The 13,686-nt window shown below is 37.2% G+C and overlaps 1 protein-coding gene across 5 annotated transcripts in view; it reads right to left on the bottom strand.

Annotated features, from left to right (window-relative positions):
- The window catches only part of SPICE1 (spindle and centriole associated protein 1), a 65,276-nt gene that overhangs the window by 44,095 nt on the left and 7,495 nt on the right, over positions 1-13,686 (bottom strand). For all 5 annotated transcript variants that reach the window (XM_082625898.1, XM_082625902.1, XM_082625899.1 and 2 more), the window contains exons 3-6: positions 11,433-11,480; positions 7,052-7,195; positions 2,373-2,475; positions 1,447-1,553 (exon numbers count right to left, since the gene is read on the bottom strand). In XM_082625898.1, coding sequence (XP_082482024.1) covers positions 1,447-1,553; positions 2,373-2,475; positions 7,052-7,195; positions 11,433-11,480 — 402 coding nt within the window. The remainder of the gene's footprint in view (positions 1-1,446; positions 1,554-2,372; positions 2,476-7,051; positions 7,196-11,432; positions 11,481-13,686) is intronic.

The raw sequence follows: 13,686 nt of genomic DNA, 5'->3' as shown, positions 1-13,686 counted from the left end.
TCATTTTAGTATTAAATTCTTCATGGGCTTTTAAAAAATGTTTCCTATCTCAAAATTCTAAACATTTTGATTAATTAAGAGTTCCAATTAGATTAAGATACAGCTAATAAATGTTTTACTACTATACTTTTCTCATGTAACTAGTCAATAAATTCAAAGTTTCTTGGGTAGCTGCTTTTTAAACATACTAATACATTAGAAGGGACAAAGGTATTTTTAAAGAAATATTCAAGTCTGTTCCATAGTGACTAATTCACTGACTTTCAGATATAGTCTAAAATATTCTTTTTGGGCCTCCCTGGTAGCACAGTGGTTAAGAATCCACCTGCCAATGCAGGGGACACGGGTTCGATCCCTGGTCCAGGAAGATCCCACATGCCGCAGAGCAACTAAGCCCGTGCGCCACACCTACTGAGCCTACGTTCTAGAGCACCGGTGCTACAACTACTGAAGCCCGCGTGCTCTAGGGCCCATGCTCCACAACAAGAGAAGCCACTGCAATGAGAAGCTCCCAACGAAGAGTAGCCCCCACTCACTGCAACTAGAGAAAGCCCACGTGCAGCAACGAAGACCCAAAGCAGCCAAAAATAAATAAATAATATAAATAAATTTATTTTAAAAAAAAAGAAGGGACAAAGATTTCATGAAGAACTAATATCTGGTATTATGCTCAACACTTTACATAACCTATCTGAGCTGATCCTCACAACAACCATAGCAGGTATATTCTATTCCCATTTAACAAAAAACTCTCTGAGCCAACTCAGATACCTTGAGAAATCAACTCAACATCGAACAGCTAGTAAGTAACAGAATATGAACATAGATTCACCTGACTCCAAAGTGGGACGTGGAAAGACTCTCTTGCTGTTTCCATATTTGTAGATGGTGACACAGTCTTTTTTTTAAAATTTAATTTTATTTATTTTTTATACAGCAGGTTCTTATAAGTTATCTATTTTATACATATTAGTGTGTACTATACATGTCAATCCCAATCTCCCAATTCATCCCACCACCACCACCTCCCAACTTCCCCCCTTGGTGTCCATACGTTTGTTCTCTACATCTCTGGGTGACACAGTCTTATGGAGCCAGACAGCCTAGATTTGAATGCCATCTCTCATGCTAACTAGCTATGTGATCTTGGACAACTTACTTAATTTTTCTGAGCCTCAGTTTTTCCATCTGCTAAATGGGGATAATAATAGTAACTACCTCCTAGGTAAGCACTCAATAAATGTTAGCTATTATTATCTAGTCCTATCTTGTTTAGTACAAGCATTACTCACAGTACGTGCACTATACTTGAGTAAGAACAATTCTAGCAACCACAACTTGGTATTTAGATAGTAAAGCTTTTGAAATGTTTACCACTATACCTATCTACATCAACTTAAACTGAATTTCAGCATGAGCATTATGGCTGTGAGCAAAGTACGTTACCTGAGGCTCAATAACAGATTCACTAAGGATGGCCTGGGTGACAGGGTCTTGATTTACCACAATGGGACCTTGAGAGGAATCAGGAGCCATTGTTACATTAGGAAACCCTGCAGAAGGAAAATGTCATGATGATTTTGTTTCATTTAATTAAACTGACTTCACACATACAATACACTGCCATAGGTCTGAATTATCGTATGAAAATCTTAAATAATAATAATAGCAACTCGCACTCAAACAGTGCTTACTATATGCCAGGCATTGTTCTAAATGCTTTTACATATATTAAATTGTTTCACCCTCACAAAATCCTATGAGGTTATTAGTATCATTATTTTACATATGGGTAAACTGAAACTCAGAGACGTGAAGCAACAGGCACAGAGTCACATTAGTGAGTGGCCAAGCCAGGATTTAAACCTTAAACTAAAAACTAATGATCTGTTTTTAGGGATTAAGGTAAACAACAGATTATATACACATTAAAGTAAATAATGTTGTGCATCTCACAAGAGGCAAAGTTCCTTTTTGAGAGACACTGAAGTTGCTTTAGTTTTCAAATTAAGCTTCACTCAAATTACATACAAAGCAGATACTTTAATTATATGGTAATTTAATATTAATAAGCTGAAAATGAAATCATACCTTAAATTATGAAATCTTATACATTTCACAAGATATTTTAGTAAATAATAACAATTTACCTTTCCTTAACTTGAGTAATTTGTAATAGTTAATATTCTTAGTGAAAAGCAAATAAATTGTAATAAATCTATGTCTAACAACTCTTGTATGCTATCCACCCTAGAACACATGTGAAAGAAATAGTATGATGCCTGAGAAAAGATTTTAAATTCTTTCAAATAGCCAGGTGTGGGCTATGATGAATAAGATAAAGAAACTTTCGTTTGATGTGACTACTTTACCTGTGCGCCTACGAGCAAAATCAACAAACAGATCTTTTGCTGTAGCCATCAAATGATCAGATTTTTCCAATACATCCTGCATCCGGTATTGATCAGAAAGAATCTAGACACATGTTAGTGATAAATATTATTATTCAGAAAAAATATATATACTTAATAAATCACAAAGGAAAAGTCCATACAAAGGCAGGAGCTTAAAAATCATCTCAAATCCTTCAGCGGCAATATCATTAAGTACCAGTAGATGGAGCTATTATAATAATTAGTGGATTTCAAATGCTTGGCTTTGATCCAAAGAAATACATTATTAAACTATGACCCAGTCCACACACAAATGTAGACAAACACCAAAATAAAAGCTTTGCTTAAACTTACTCTTTGATAACCACTCTGATATTTTCTTTTTCGTTTCTATTCTATTTTTTCAAATGATGGTCACAACCCACTAACTTGATTTTACAATCCATTAAAAAGTTGTGATCCACAGTTTGAAAAACACTGATTAAACATGAATCTTTGAGCCATAAACTCAGATGTGTGACTCTTTGGTATTTCAACCACTAAAGTGATTTCATAATCCATTAATGGGTCATGACCCACAACTTAAAAAATACGACGTGAGATACAACTTTGGGGGCATTAAACAAAAAAGTGATGCTTCTGCATTTATAAACAAGCTTGAATTTTATCCTGGAGAAATGAGAACTCAAAAAATACCAATATAGCGGTGCCTCTGATTATACACTTTCAACTTAAGAACTTTCCCAGTTACAAGCAAGGATGCGCAGGCTAGAGTGAAAGCAAGTCAACACCCACCACCACCAGATCGCATTCTTAGGCTGAAAGGAGTGTCAAAATTGGAAAATTTCCAGTTTCCAACACTGACTCAAATCAAAACATCTGGTAACAAATGCTCTTACCAGAATTTCTCTAGACCATGGAAACAAGCATACAATGTGACCTCAGTTACTGTTTTAGGACATGAAGAAAAATAACCAGAGTCACGTTCTGACTTTTTCCCCCTTCTTCCCCTGCTAAAGCCAAGCAGGTTGGCTGGCTCTGTTAGTGAGAATAAAGTCCTGAATCTGTTCTCTCCACAAAGAGTAAGTTTTGGAATGGCACAGGACAAAGAGCACATTTGGAATCAGAAGACTGGCATCCTAGGCCCTGTCAAGAGATACAAAAGTATACTAAATCTGTATACAATTCTAGAGATATTTGAGAATGTTGTTACAACTTAAATTTTCATCCCTGGTTAGCCATCTTGTAGCACATGCAATTAGAGTTTAGGAAAGAAAGTAAATGGAGCATTATAATCTACCACTTATACTAGAAAAATTTTACAAAATATATTTCCCAGCAGCAGTTTTGTTTACTATTTTTAAAAAAGGTATTGACTGGGCCTCCCTGGTGGCGCAAGTGGTTGAGAGTCCGCCTGCCGATGCAGGGGATGCGGGTTCGTGCCCCGGTCTGGGAGGATCCCATATGCCGCGGGGCGGCTGGGCCCGTGAGCCATGGCCGCTGGGCCTGCGCGTCCGGAGCCTGTGCTCCGCAGCGGGGGAGGCCACGGCGGTGAGAGGCCCGCATACCGCAAAAAGAAAAAAAAAAAAAAAAAAAAAAAAAGGTATTGACTTGCTATCAAAATGAAGAGATATAAATTGAAAGAAGCAGATTGTGGAGGAATAATTTTATCATATCAAAACCTGATACTAATTATAGTGAGGTCTCCAGAAAACCCACTTCTCTGCAGCCCTCTCCCTGCTAGTCCCTGCCCAGGCTCCTTGGGGCAGACGGCTTGAGTGGCCAGAGGTCAGAGCATTGGCTTTCTCTTGCTCTTTCTGGATTTCTTTATCACTCTTCTATGATAAAACTCATCCTCATGATAGGTAAATCAATCTCTGCAGGCCCATCTGTATATATTACTTCCCCAGATGGGTTTGCAGAGCACAAGACCAAACTTACGAAGAGCACAACAGAATACATCTTGGATTTTCAAAAGATCAGTCAAGGTCCCTTCAAAACCATTATTAGAAACTTGTCACGCTAGCAGTTTTGCTCTCTGGTAATAAAAACCAGACAGAATTGGGAAAGTACAAAGAGACTAGGTTAGTTAATATACTTTTAAAATTTACAAAATCTTTATCAAAGCCACCCTCTCTCTGATTTGGATTTGGACCCTTATTTGCTTGATTCCCATGGCATGAGTGGATCATACAGCAAATGAAATCTAAGATTATGCTGGTCAAAGAGCTTTTCTCTTAATTTACGTTAATCTAGGAGCCCAGCTTCTGGGGGACAGGTCCTGGTAGCTCTAACGCATAATGATAAAACCTAGGTGGATATGCCCAAGGAGGACTCTTCCTTCCCCTCACATACCTTATCACAGACATTACAAATATAGCAATACTGAAATAATAGATGTATGAATGCTTTGACTCAGCAATTCCACTTTTAAGAATTTATCCTACAAATATATTTATACATGTACTCAGAAACATATTCATTACATTATTCATTACATTATTTATAGTGACAAGGCAGGAAATAATCTGTCGGTGGCAGACACTGCTACTTATCCACCAATATCCTTTCTTTCTGTTTTCTCTCTTTTTTTTTTTTTTTTTTTTTCTTTTTGCGGTATGCGGGCCTCTCACTGTTGTGGCCTCTCCCGTTGCAGAGCACAGGCTCCGGACGCGCAGGCCCAGCGGCCATGGCTCACGGGCCCAGCCGCTCCGCGGCATATGGGATCCTCCCAGACCGGGGCACGAACCCGTATCCCCTGCATCGGCAGGCGGACTCTCAACCACTGCGCCACCAGGGAGGCCCCTGTTTTCTCTTTAACAGTGGAACTCCCAAGTTAGCCAAGTACATAGCTAATTTCCCAACCACCCTTGCAGGTGACAGTGGTCACTTGATGAAGTTCTGGACAATGGGACAGAAGCCAGAGCTTCTGGGTGATACGTAAAGGGAGTAACATGCATTCTCTTCCCCACTTCATGCTGCCTGGGAAACATCTGAAGGAAGCTGGAACAGCCACTCCAAACTCAGACATGGAAGCCCTGTAATAAAGGACCAGAGATCCCCCTACCCACTACCATGTATCTCTGAGCTGTTCCATAAAAGTGAAATAGATTTCTATTTTGTTTAAACCAGTATATTCTGGGGTCTTTTTTTTTTCCAGATGCTTATACCATATTCTGATACACATCCTAAATGTCCACTAATAAAGCACTAGATAAATAAATTGTGGTATATCCACATACTACTTGGCCATTAAAAAAGAAAAGGTAGATTAGAAATACTGACATAGAAAAACCTCCAAAATATGTTGTTAAATGGAAATGCCTAAATCCCACTAATAGCAGAGGTTCTCAAACCTAGCAAAATATTAAATATTACATAGCAACTGTCTTAAAAATACCTAAGTGGGGCTGCATCCCAGATCCACTGAATTAGAATACCTGAGTATAAATATGTCTGAGTCCAGATACTATTTGGTTTTTTTTAATGGGAATTTTTTAAATGGAAATTAGAATCAGTCAGAGTTGATAAACACTACGCTAGAGCATGAGGAAGCCGCGTTACAGAAAGAAGGCAGAGAAATTACACTCACCCTCTCTTACCACTCTTCTTCAACCCCTAATTCTACCACATCTACAAGGTATAAGGGATTCAGGACATGAGCAGGGGTCACTAGGGACGGGAAACAAAAGCCCAGAGTCACCTCAAAGGGGCTGCCTTTTTCCCTGGCCAGATCTGTGTTCTTAGGCCTTTCATGGAGAATTACCACGTAACATTTAAATGTAGGTGACTTGCCTAAGATCACCAAAAGATACGTACCTCTAAAGAACCATTCTCTCTCAATCCACTGTTCTTTTTACAAGCTCATGTAAACATTTATTTGGGAGACATAATTCTTCCTCATGATATATAAAGTCATGACTTTCATATTTCACTAAGAAGCCTAACAAATTCCTCAAAAGACAGAATGTGACTTAAAGCTGCAGCAGAAGGTCATCCAGACAGCCAAGTGCCATAAGCTCCAACAGTGAGCAAGAAGAAAACAGGCATTTATTTTACAATGATTTCAGCCCAAATAAAAGAAGGGTTTTGCTGTAGTTTCTTCTTATTTTCCATATTATTTATTCCTACCCACTCTGATTACTTATTCAAACACCCTACATCTGACAAAAGATTCAGCCAAAGACAAGTGCCTTACTAATTTGTTGGACAAGCACACATTTTTTTTTGCAAAGTAATCTAACAGCATCGCTGTTGAACTGAGAAAAATAATTATAGCAGCTTTATATATATATATACGACACTAATTATGTGCCAAGGACTGTCCTAATCACTTTAGTAATATTTTATCACTGAAATCTCGTAACAATACAGTCAGGCAAATACTGTTACTCCAGTTTAAAGATAAGAAAATTCAGGCTGAGAAGTTAATAATTTAAGGTCACCTGGCTAGTAAGCTGAAGAGCAGGAATTCAAATCATGAAACTAGACTGTGATCGTCACTCTGCTCCTTTTTCCAAAGTCTACCTGTAGATCACCGCGTAAGGACACGATAACGATGAGTCTGTCCAATGTTAATCAAATACGCGGAAAAAGAGAGACACCTATTTACCTCTTCTTTTCTTTCTAACTCTACAGATGATGCAGTTTAGCATTACCTCCTTCATGAGAGACAATCTCCTTTTCTCAAGATTAGAAATTTCCGGTTTCTGCTTCTTCCATTTTCTCTTCAAAGCTTTTTCTTGGAGCTCCCAGTGTACTAATGCTCTATTCTTCGATTTGTGTATTTCATGACGACGGATCTATATGGAAGAAAAAATATATAAAAGAATGTTTCAGGAACAAAGAACTTGCCTATTCAGATGGTAGGACAACCTAACCTAGTTCATCTTTTTTTATTTTTTCTAGTCCAGTATAAGTATATTATATATATATATATATATATATATATATATATATATATTCACAAAATTTTCACCATCTCCTAAATTTTCAAAAATGATTTTTTAAAAAAGAAGTATCAAAAACTAGTAGACTTAAGGAGTTCCCTGGTGGCCTAGTGGCTAGGATTCTCGGCTTTCACTGCTGTGGCCTGGGTTTAATCCCTGGTCGGGTACTGAGATCCCACAAGCCACGTGGCATGGCCAAAAAATAAATAAATAAAACAAACTAGTAAACCTAGCTAAAACACAAAATGAAAGAATATTAATTTCTACTTCTTTTGTACAAGACTATCCAATAAAGTAGTGTTTTGCAAACTGCATCTTGGTACTCACTTAATGGGTGGTAAAATAAATTAGTGGATCAAAACCAACATTTTTAAAAAATAAAATAGAATATAGAATAGAAAATATTAAGAACACATTGCACATAATAAAAGTTAAGAATTCTTTTGTTGGGGCTTCCCTGGTGGCTCAGTGGTTGAGAATCTGCCTGCCAATGCAGGGGACACAGGTTTGAGCCCTGGTCTGGGAAGATCCCACATGCCGTGGAGCAACTGGGCCCGTGAGCCACAATTACTGAGCCTGTGCATCTGGAGCCTGTGCTCCACAACAAGAGAGGCCGCGATAGTGAGAGGCCTGTGCACCGCGATGAAGAGTGACCCCCGCTTGCCACAACTAGAGAAAGCCCTCGCACAGAAACGAAGACCCAACACAGCCATAAATAAATAACTTAAAAAAAAATTCTTTTGTTAAATTTTTCAGTTACATATGTGTGTACATGTACAATTATAAACACAAACATACACACACACACACACACACACAGACTGAGTATGACATAAAAGGCACAAAATCCACTAAGTCATCTCTGGCAAAGGCACACCCATTCCATGATATTCACATCACCAAGAGCTCACAATGCAGTGTTTTTATAGCCCTGTAATGGCTGCATGTGGAAGTGGGTCCATGGAGATGCAGGACTCCAAGGAAGTGGAATTCCAGAAGTAGAAGCAGAGATATGAGGCACAGCTTAAGAGTTAGAAGGGAGGAGTTCACTAAGGTGGCTAAGGAACAAAAGCAGATATTGGCTTTACAAGCACTCTAGTATTCAGAACTATGAATATGAACAAAACTTGTATGTCATCTGATAAAATGTACTACTGAGTTTGCACCATGTAAATATGAAATCAGTCCATTAAGAGACTAACAACCAAATATTATGTAAGGGTTCTGATTCACAAAGAACAAACGAAGATGACATTTTTGAGACGGTCAGGGAAATCTGAATATGGATTGGGATTAGGTAATACCAAAATATTAGTGTTACTTTTGTCAGGCATGATAATGGCATTGTGGTTATATAGAAAATATCTATTTTTTTTAATGCAAACTGAATATGTAGGCACAAAATGACATGTCCTCTGGGCTTTGCTTTAAAATGCTCCAGTGAAGAAGCAAAGGGTAAGATAAATGAAACAAGTATGGCAAAATTTTCATAACTATTATATCTAGGTGAACAGTATATGGGAGTTCTTTATACTTTTGTCGCTCTTTTCACATGAGTTTGAAATTTTTCATAATAAAAAATTTTAAGTCATTTGGGCACCATTATTATCCTCAACAAACATTTAATGAGTACCTACTATGATTTAGATGCCTAGGCCCACAAAGACGTATAAGATACGGCCTCTATCTCTCAAAAACATTAATAATCTGCCCAGAGAGATTGGACATATGCATATAAAGATAAATGACATGGATTAGATGGCATATACTCAATGCCTTATGTAGGTAGTAAGTACAACAGTTCAGAGAAGAAAGCAACTGTTAGGCAGCTTCAAAGAGTAGGACTTCAAACTTACTACAATAATCAAGAGAGTATGGCACTAGCATAACGATAGACATACAGATCAGTGGAATAGAAATGAGAGTCCAAAAGAAACCCTTATCTTTACAGACAATTGATTTTCAACAAGGGTGCCAAGACAATTCAATGTGAAAAGAACAGTCTTTTTAATAAATGGTGCTTAGACAATTGGATATCCATGTGCAAAAGAATGAAGCTGGACTCCTACCTCACACCATACACAAAAATTAATTCAAAATGGATGAAAGGCCTAAACATGCGAGCCAAAACTTTAAAACTCCTAGACAAAAACATAGCAGTAAATATCTGTGAACCTCGGTTAGACAATGGTTTCTTAGATATGACACTAAAGCTACAAGTGACAAAAGAAAAAAATTAGATAAAGTGGACTTCATCAAAATTTAAAACTTTTATGTTTCAAAGGATACTATCAAGAAAGCTAAAACATAATCAACAGAATGGAAGAAAATATTTGCAAATCATATATCTGATAAGAAACATATCCAGAATATATAAAGAACTCCTACTACTCAACAATAAAACCACAAATAATCCAATTTTATTTTTATTTTATTTTTTGTGTCCCTCTCTTCATCAAGCCCAGTTCATAGTTGTCACATATTTCCTCTGGAAATTTTAAAATAACTAAGAGACTTGAAGAGACATTTCTCCAAAGAAGATACTACAAATGGCCAATAAATATATGAAAGGATACTCAATGTCATTAGTCATTAGGGAAATGCAAATCAAAACTACAATGAGATTCCACTTTATACCCCCCAGGAGAACTAAAACCACAAAGATGACAATGACAAATGCTGGCAAGGGATGTGAAAAAATTGAAACCCTCATACATGCTGATAAGAATGTAAATGGTGTAGCCACTTTAGAAAACAGTTTGGCAGTTCCTCAGAAAGTTAAATATAGAGATATCATATGACTCAGCAATTCTACTTCCAGGTATACACCCAAGAGACTAAGAGCGTATGTTCACACAAAAACTTGTACATGAATATTCATAGCAGCATTATCTATAACAGTCAAAAAGTAGAAACAACCCAAATGTCCAACAACTGATAAATGGGTAAATAAAACATGGTATATCCGTAAACAAAATAGTATTTGGCAATAATAATGAATGAAGTACTGATACTACAATATGGATGAACCTTGAAAACATTACACTAAAAGAAAGAAGCCAGATATAAAAGAATACATATTATATTGCATTTATATGAAATGTCCAGAATAGGCAAATCCATAGAGACATAAAACAGATTAGTTGTTGCCAGGGATTGGAGGGGTGGGGCATAGAGAGTGACTGTTAATGGGTAAAGGGTTACTTTTGGGGGAGTGATGAAAATGTTATAAAATTAGAAAGTGATGATGGTTGCATAACTCTGTGAATATACTAAAAAGCAATGAATTGTACACTTTAAAAGGGCAGATTTTATGTTATGTGATTTATATCTTAATAAAGCTGTTTAAACAAACAAACAAACCTATAATAAAAGCTTTTTTTTAAAAAGTAAAACTTGGGCTTCCCTGGTGGCGCAGTGGTTGAGAGTCCGATGCAGGGGACACGGGTTCCTGTCCCGGTCCGGGAAGATCCCACATGCTACGGAGCGGATAGGCCCGTGAGCCATGGCCGCTAGGCCTGTGTGTCCAGAGCCTATGCTCCGCAACGGGAGAGGCCACATCAGTGAGAGGCCCGCGTACCGCAAAAAAAAAAAAAAAAAAAAGTAAAACTTGAACTAGGATAAGGAAGTAAAGTAAGATTTGTACAGGAGGAGAAGAAGGTAGGGAAACTGTTCCAAGTAAAGAGAATAGCATGAAGTGGGGCTCAAATGTGGAAATGTACGTGGCATGTTCAAGAAATAAATTATAATGTATGTTTGTATAGGGAAGTAATGGTAAATAATGCTAGTGATATCTACAGATAGGAAAAGATGATAAATGTGTACAGGAAAATACTGGACTAGAGAGATTTGAACTGTAAACCAAACCTATCTAATGAAATTCTAATGCATGCTAACTGATGTGCCTAAGTAAAATAAGGAAGCCCAGGACATATGCTTTTTGATTTTATATAGACATAAGCAAGATTAAAAATAACTGAACAACTTCCAAGAAGTGCCTCTGGTTTCTATTCTGTAGGTTAGAAGTATCAAGTATCAAATATCAAATAAGAACATGAACAAACGACTTAACTTTCGATAGTAAACTTACCAGATCTTCAGGAGTTGCCCGATGAACTGTTAGATCAGTTACAGTGTTCTGCAAAAAAAAAAAAAAAAAGATGAACTTCCTTTAAAAAGCAAAAGGTTTCTTACAAAATATTAGTATATGCTGAATTTTAATGGCTGAAAACGGATTCAAAATCCTGAGACCAAAAAGTCTTACCTTGAGAATTAAATTCTCAATTTAAATATTAACATGGATTACTTTTAGGTGTCTTGTAGAAAATAACTATTTTTAAGTGTCTCACAGAAATTAAGCACTAAATTCACCAAGCAAGCATACATTATATTAAAATAATGAAAACAACCGGGTAGTACATAATTCAAAATGAGTTAGTTTAACTAAAGTTATAGTTTTCGAACTATATTTCATGGAACAAGGCAACTCTAAAGATTACTAAAATATAAAGTGTGATCACTACAGAGAGGTTCAATTTGTGCCCATGCCAACACCTTAAGCATAGGACCTATCATAACCAGAGAGACAAATTTTGAGGGTATTGTATAATTTCATAAAATGTGAAAACAGTCACTCAAGTAAAAAGGCACTAAACCAAATGGCAGGGCTTCCACATTGCACAACTTCAGGTGGTTCCATTGATATCACAGGCCATGTAAATAGTGCCCCTTGGAATTGTGCAGTGCACAGCCCACACAGCTCTGAGTAGCAGCCCTGCAATTTGGTCCTTTCCAAAATGACTTCAGCCATTGTGTTATACAGATTTGGTAAGGCAGGGAAAAAAAGCAATGTAGACTTTTAATTCTAAGAGAAATACAGAGAACTGAGCCCAGTGAAATAGCTTCGGATGTATTCAAAGACTTAATCTTTCGGCCATAGTTTGTATTTAGCTCAAGTCTTTTATATACTAAAACTGTTATTCCTTCCATGTTGATTTAGAAAAGTACAAGATACAATGCTAAGATCATGAGAATTGGGTTTTTTGGAGGGGTTTTCTGGCCATGCCACATGGCTTATGGGATCTTAGTTCCCCGACCAGGGATTGAACCTGGGCCCTCAGCAGTGAAAGTGCCAAGTCCTAACCACTGGACCATGAGGGAATCCACGAGAATTGTTTTTAATAATCATAATAAAAATTCGGGCATATAAGTGATATGCTTGGAATTAGTTTTCATGGGAGAAAATATAATTTCATTTATACTACTATTGCTTAAAACTACAGTTGACCCTTGAACAACATGGGTTTGAACACAGGTCCACTTATGTGTCGATATTTTTCAATACATACTACAGTGCGACACGATCCACATCTGGCTGAATCCATGGATGCAAAACCATAGATACAGAGGGCCAACTGTAAAGTTATACGTGGATTTTCGACTGTGCAGAGGGTCGGTTCCCCTAACCCCCATGTTGTTCAAGGGTCAACTGTATTTTCTTCTGAAATTGCCTTTAAATCTAATTTACAAGCCATTTCAGAAAATGCCTCAATATTTTCAGCAAAACAGTATTATTCAGTTGATCTCTCCTTCCTCATTTACTATTCACACCAAATGACCTATAACTACTTTCAAGTTCCATCTACCTTCAGAAAACAAAGTTTTTTCTACCACTGGAGATAATATAAAGTAAATGAGGAAGGTTCTGAATGCAATTTCAAATAATGGTTTTCAATTATGTTTTGAGCAACAGCAGCATATCAAAATAAATATGGAGCTTCCCAAAGTAACCACTCTGAAGGGGACAACTTATGTGATCATTTTTTCATGATAACATAATGTTAACATTATGATAACATAAATGTTAAGGTGCATTTTTTCACCTTTTAATCAGTGTCATTACCTTAGAGTCATATCCTTATACTATTTTATAGCCAATCACATGGCAACAAAGCAATCTAAACATAGAGAAATCCCCCTGCCCCATTTTCTAAGGCTGTCAGTTTGCCCAGGATACCTGGCTAAGGTGGTTGGCCACAACCCAGAAGGTTCTAAGTCCAAAAGAATCCCTAAGATCCAAACTAGTCCCTGACCAGTTAATCTTCACAACAGAAAGTAAAAGTACCCAAAGTCACATGGTCCAAACCAAAGTACCCAACTCCAAAAGATAAAAATCCCTGTGATAATGCCAAGTGGTACTCAGGGTAGGAGCCAGGGATCATGTCTCAGATACCTGAGACCTGTCTTACACCTTACGAGAACCTTTGTACTGAAATTGACAAATCTCTGGAGATGAGCAAAAAAACAATTTGAAGGGTAAGAGAGCAAGGATCACCCACTTTTTC

The sequence above is a fragment of the Mesoplodon mirus genome, assembly GCF_964341445.2.
Source record: "Mesoplodon mirus genome assembly, chromosome: 6".
In the NCBI taxonomy this organism is placed as follows: domain Eukaryota; kingdom Metazoa; phylum Chordata; class Mammalia; order Artiodactyla; family Ziphiidae; genus Mesoplodon; species Mesoplodon mirus.
This window is presented reverse-complemented; position numbering and strand designations above follow the sequence as displayed.